Source organism: Gekko japonicus, unplaced genomic scaffold (assembly GCF_001447785.1).
Source record: "Gekko japonicus isolate JY-2015 unplaced genomic scaffold, Gekko_japonicus_V1.1 scaffold173, whole genome shotgun sequence".
Lineage (NCBI taxonomy): Eukaryota > Metazoa > Chordata > Lepidosauria > Squamata > Gekkonidae > Gekko > Gekko japonicus.
Window position 1 is genome coordinate 1,135,108 of NW_015161407.1, and position 6,000 is coordinate 1,141,107.

General features: G+C 47.0%; 1 protein-coding gene across 1 annotated transcript in view; it reads right to left on the reverse strand.

Annotated features, from left to right (window-relative positions):
• COL25A1 (collagen, type XXV, alpha 1) overlaps positions 1–3,335 on the reverse strand; it is a 450,407-nt gene extending 447,072 nt beyond the window's left edge. The window contains exons 1-2 of the mRNA XM_015426262.1: positions 3,021–3,335; positions 1,520–1,589 (exon numbers count right to left, since the gene is read on the reverse strand). Coding sequence (XP_015281748.1) covers positions 1,520–1,589; positions 3,021–3,335 — 385 coding nt within the window. The remainder of the gene's footprint in view (positions 1–1,519; positions 1,590–3,020) is intronic.
• Positions 3,336–6,000: the final 2,665 nt, after the last annotated feature.

The window sequence follows — 6,000 nt, forward strand, 5'->3', positions numbered from 1 at the left end:
ACAGAACATTACACTTTTCAATATATACAAACCTAAGATGTTTTAAGTGGATGCCTTAAAATATGAAGTATTAATGTGACCAACATAGCTGTAAAGATATGCATCATACACATGTACTTATCAAGATGCTGTGATGTAGATTTGATTCTGCTTAATGTGTGAAATGACCTTCGATTCTTAGGTTCAGTCTTCTTCTATGCTTAATGGTTCCAATGCTTGTAATCCTGTTCAATGCCTGACCAAATATTTGCGCTTCAAAGCTCTTGAGTATTCAATAGCTACATCACAGTTACCTCATGTTCCATACTGCAGTAACTATACATTCATTGTGTCATTTTGTCAAGGTGCTTATTAAGCCTACACAACAGTATCTTATCATATAATGCACTCCACCATCAGCAAACTTGAAGCAGAACATCATTACCTTTATTCCATAACTTCTAAAATCAGTGGAAACATGTGAATGATATTACCTAAGCTGCACAAGATTCACTCCCTCCCCAAATCAGAGTTTAACAAATTTCTTGTTCTCCCAATTTTCACAGAACCAACATTTTAAGGTTTGCTTATAAAGTATTTCCACTACAGTTAATGAATTTCAGTGCTGAGCTCATATTGCTTATAATATACAGCATGAGACATGCAGTCAGTTTGTAACATATTTCTTTATAGCGATGAAGGAAACAGTAACCAAAAAGTTTATGCATACTTTAATGCAAACTGAAACCGAACACTAAAATTATTTGGGGGTCTGCTTTTTGAGCTGTTTGATGTACTTAGCATATTGCACTTCAGAAGAACTAAACAGCACTAGAAACGAGCCACAGATGTGATCCTGTACCATATAACATTGCAATGTACATTGCTTCTAGTTAAATGCAAATGTCTCTGGGCTGCTTGCACCATGATACGCATGCGTTTACCCATCTGACACTTCAGTCTTAAAACACATTTGTTTGGATGTGAATTCTTCTGCTCTGAATAAAACTTGTTTTGAAATACATAGATGGGCAGGCCCAACATATGCACGTTTTGCTCAGAAGTAAGTCCCACTGAGCTCAACGGGATTTACTCACAAATTTAAATTTAAGACTGCTGCATTACAGTCTGAACCTGCACATCTCTATAATAAATTCCATCAAGTTCAGTGGGATTTTACTCCCAAATGATTGCTCATATCATTTTGGCTTTAATTTGTGACCTTAAATTTACTTTTAGGGAATAAACCCCATTTAATTCAATTCACGCCTTATGTGAAAGAAGAATCCCACCTATTTATATAAAACCCTCTTTTATGTAGTCAATTTAGGGTTGCTCCCATATGCTAATCAACATTTTTCTTCTCTGTCAATTAAAACCTCACAGAAGATATAAGCAAACTTTCTACATTTTAGTTTAATCAATTTATCAAAAGAACGTTAAACTGTTAAATAAATATCAGCTAATACTGAATGTATATCTCAGAGGCAGTAGATAAAACTGTGCCAAAATGAAATAATTCCACATTGCTCCTGTTTACCTGGTGGACAGTTGCATTCGGAAGGAACTTCTCTCGCTATTCTGATTTTTGCCATATGCTCATAGGACTTCTGTATGAAAAGAGAAATGATGGTGGGGGGGGAAACATTAGGTAGAGGTTCAGACCTTGGCAGAAGAAGCTGGACTGTGTAAAATGTTCTCCATGTTCATGTTAAATCAAGATATATTGTTATTTTATAACCTGCTTAACTTATAATAGCTTCATCACTTAGATTTCAATCAAGTGGAATCACTTACTCGCTCTGACAATAACTAATGGGTTACATGGTAACACACACACACATGAAGGCATTCCCCTGCACAGCAACAATATGTTTCCTCTTCACAGGAGCACAGTCACCCACCCTTCCCACAGCATCTGTGAGGTGCAAAACAAAGGCAGAGAAGTTGGACTTGGGTGCCTATCTGTAAATTAGAGATGAGAGAGCAATGAATATTTTATAGATGAAGGTCAAATGCTACCACATTATAGGAGTAACTGCTGCCAACTGAGGTCTGGCGGCTGCCAAATAGTCTCTGGGGGACTGGTCCTGGCAGCACACTGAAATTTGGAACCACACTTTACAGCCAAATATCTGCATAGGCTTCTTGTCTGAGCCTCAGGTTTGAAATATTCTTTTTATGTTCTCAAGGATCTCAGCAAAGCATTTAGGAGCCATGACCCTCACCATGAAGTAAAAGGGATTTCTCTTGTTCAGTAGGAATGACATCGTTTTTAAACACATGTAAAGTAGTCTTGGTAAGGTTGCCAGATGTCTTTTTTTCCAAGGGTTATGCCTTATTTTAGAAGTCTGTCTCTTTACTCTGTGCCCACAGAACACAACAGATGTCCCTTATTTCCTTTAGCTTCAGAGCACTCCACTACAGTGACTGTGATTTTTAAGAGTTTACTCTAGCAACTAGCAACCTGAACTTCATTTCTAAAACAAAAGGTCCCAAAACTTAAATCTGCTCAGCCAGCACACTATTTGATTTGGTACCCTTCCTTCTAATACTCATGTGCCTGGTAGACAGGAAGAAAACTGGGGCTGGGGGGGGGGGATCTGTGCATTTTCAGAGACAGTCTCTTCATCTATGTTACCTTACCAACCCTGAAATTCAAAACTGGTCCTAGGGCTAAGTCCTAGCAGACCCAGAGAATCAGTTCCCCAAAGAGGCTAAATTAAATTAAGGGATACTTTCCAGCACAGACGGCCTAGCAATCTCCATCCCTTTCCCACATTCCATCCTATATTCACCTGGGTTTTTCTCTCTGGACTCATAGACAACACACTCCCACATATTTCTCACACTTTTATTTAGTGCAATCTAGGGAGTAAATATACCGGTCCCATTGGTAAACACACAGACCTTCTGGCTAAGATGTAGCCAGCGGTTTAGAACCAGTCCCGTCAGTAAACAAGCAACCTTTGTGGGCAAACTCACTACCACCTTTCCCTGGGATGCCCTCATCCACCCCTCCATTCCCCAGGCCACCACACCTGAGCCAGAAGTCGCTCCACTTTTTCCTGCATCCAGGAATTCAGCTGATCCAAGGAATAGCTGGGCAGCAGCTGGTAAGAAGCAGCAGACAAGTCCCCTTGGGCGGTCTCAATGGCCAAGACCCTGGCCTGAAGGTCACTGGTCTTCATCCCCAGATACACACAGGAAGCGATGGATACCACGGAGAGGAGGAAGGCAGCCAGCAGCCAGCTGGAGGGCGCAGTCCTGCCCCAACAGCAGCGCTGACCTCCAAAGCAGCTGGTCTCGCTCTTGGCATCCTGACCCTTGGCTTCCTGGCTTGTTTTCCCCACCATGCTTTTGCTGGGGCGGGCGGGGGCGACCGCAGTTAAGTTTCCTCCCTCTCCTCCGGCGTGAAGGGGCAAGTTAGCCAAGAGAGGATCCCTTTCCCACCAAGCGAAAAACAAAACAAAGCAGCAGCCCCCAAACCAAATGCACCTCTTTCTCTCTCTCTTTTTTTCAATGCGCAAAGGTGACCTGGACCAAAGGCGGTAATGCAAGGACCCCCGAAGCAGCCATCCAAGCCGGCGCGGAAGAAGGGTCAGAGAACCGTGAGGAAGATCCCAAAGAGCGGCGCTCGCCAACCTTCCCCCAGGTGTTCGGAGGAAAGACTCGGGCTCTCCCCCCACACCTCCCTCGACGGAGCAGCAGGCGGACTTGTTGCTTGGCGCTTCTCGGCGCGCCCTCCCCGGCTTTAAAAAAACCAAAAAACCAAAAAGACAACGCCAACCCAGCGTCGCTCGGGTGACTTAAGCGGCAGCCCCCCAAACAAGGGCGAGGGACCCCAGCGTCGGAGGCAGCAGTGGCGGCTCTGTCTCCTTCCCGCGGAGCGCGTTTGCAGCCCCCTGCCTGCGTAGGCGCCCTCAGTAGCGGCTGTCAGGAACAGTAGCAGCAACCGGCGGCGACTCCTCCGGAGCCTCCCACTCCCGCGCTCTTCTCTGGACTGTACGGAGCGCACGCCGCCTGCCAGCGCCTGCCAGCAACCTCGGCAGCCTTATTAGCATAATGTATTCACCTAGCGCGCGGGGCGGACGCCCAGCCGGCCCCTAGCGGGAGGGCCCGGCCTGCCCTATTTGCATAATATATGCAAAGCCCCCCGACGGCCGCGGCGCGCTCATGCCAGGTCTTCGCGAGGCTGCTGGAGCCGCTGCTAATTGCCACGGGTGGGGGGGAGCGAGACGCCGTGTCCGCCGTTGCGGAGTTCGAGGCAGGACAGGAGCTCGAAGAAAGTCGCCGCAAAGGAAAAGGGCGGGCGGAGGGGCTGATTTCGGAAAGGTCCCGGGGCTCACGGCATGCCTAGACGCTCTCTGCCCGAGTCGCAGAAGCGCGAGAAAGCTTACAGTGACTTGGCGGTGAGGAGGATGACGCGCCTGCACATTTTCCGAAAGAACTTTGCTCTGCAAAAAGGGGGGGGGGGTCTGCCTGTTCTCTGGTTTCCTTGTGGCCCGGCTGCCGTGTTGAGTGGATTAATTGATTAAGCGCGACTACAAAGATGCCTCTCATAATTTGGAGGTAGATTTCAACATTATTTTCCCACTGGTGATTATGATATTACATTTTATATCCTGCTTTTCCTCTAATGATTTGGGGGTGGTATTCATAACTCTTCTCCTCATTTTATCCTCACGACAACCCCTGTTAAGTAGGTTAGTCTGAGAGGCAGTGACCAGCCTAACGGCCACATAGGGATACCAGCCTCCAGGTGGTACCTGGGGACCCCCTGGAAAGACAGCTCATCTCCACAGTACAGGCATCTGTTGGATGCTTTGAAGGGGGGACTGGATGGCATTGTAACCCACTGAAGTCCCTGTCCTCCCCACGCTCCATTCCCAAATCTCCAGGAGTTCCCCAACCTGGATCCCTTGCTGGTGGATTTGAAAATGGGGATTTGAAAATGGGACTGGGTCCTAACATGAGTCTCTGGGCACCATGCTTGTAGTGCATCCAGTCCTGACATGTCCAGACTTGTCCAGAGACAAACCTCAAGCTTCGCTCCTAGAGACAATGGACCAGGTGGATCCTAGCCCGCCCCAATCAGAGGGCTAGGTTCCTGGCCAAGAAGCCAATGGGACTCTGGGCCACTGTAAATAACCTATCGGGAAGTGGGGGGTGTGTTTTGGGTGGTGGGTTCTGAGGGAATATAAACCGGCCTGCGAGCCAGCCAAAGTTGTCTTGTTCCTGATTGAATAAAGTACGCTTTGCTGAAATAACTCTCCGTCTGCGTACTTTTCAATGCTGCTCCTGTATTTTGTGCTTACAACCACCACATGAGTGAGGGGAGCCTAAGTGACTGGCCCAGAGTCCTATCACTCTCCATCTGCGTACTTTTCAATGCTGCTCCTCTATTTTGTGCTTACAACCACCACATGAGTCAGGGGAGCCTAAGTGACTGGCCCAGAGTATTCCAGTAAGCCTCATTACAAGTGTGGGTTTGAACTGGTGCTTCCCCAGGCCTAGTCCAACAGTTCAAACACTAAATCACGCTTGCTCTCTATGATGCCTGCTACAACCCATGTGTATCATCTAAAATCATTTTTTTCCTTTGAATTGTGTTTCTGTAAAACCACTGAATTTTCTGATATCCAAATATATATTAAGTAAATCAGGGCTGGTTCCAGATTTCGAACAGGGGCTGGGCAGAGAGTTCCCAGGCCCCTGCTCCATCAGCTCACCGGTGATTCCTCACACCACCCGCACTCGAATAACTTTTCCCTAGTGGTGCTGGGTACTGCATGCAGCTGTGAGCATCAGTGGCAGGTGGGTTCATGGGAGGAAGGGTGGGCACAGGCAGGAAGCAGCAGCAGCGGACCCTGCCAGAAGCCCTGGGCCCCTGTAACTGGGATAGACTTATGTCAGCCCTGAATTTATTTCCTAACATATTCGTTCTGTCATTTCCCCGATACTATATTTGGAAGGGGTGTAACCACTCAGTAAAAAGCAGTGTTTTAAACTGCTCAAATG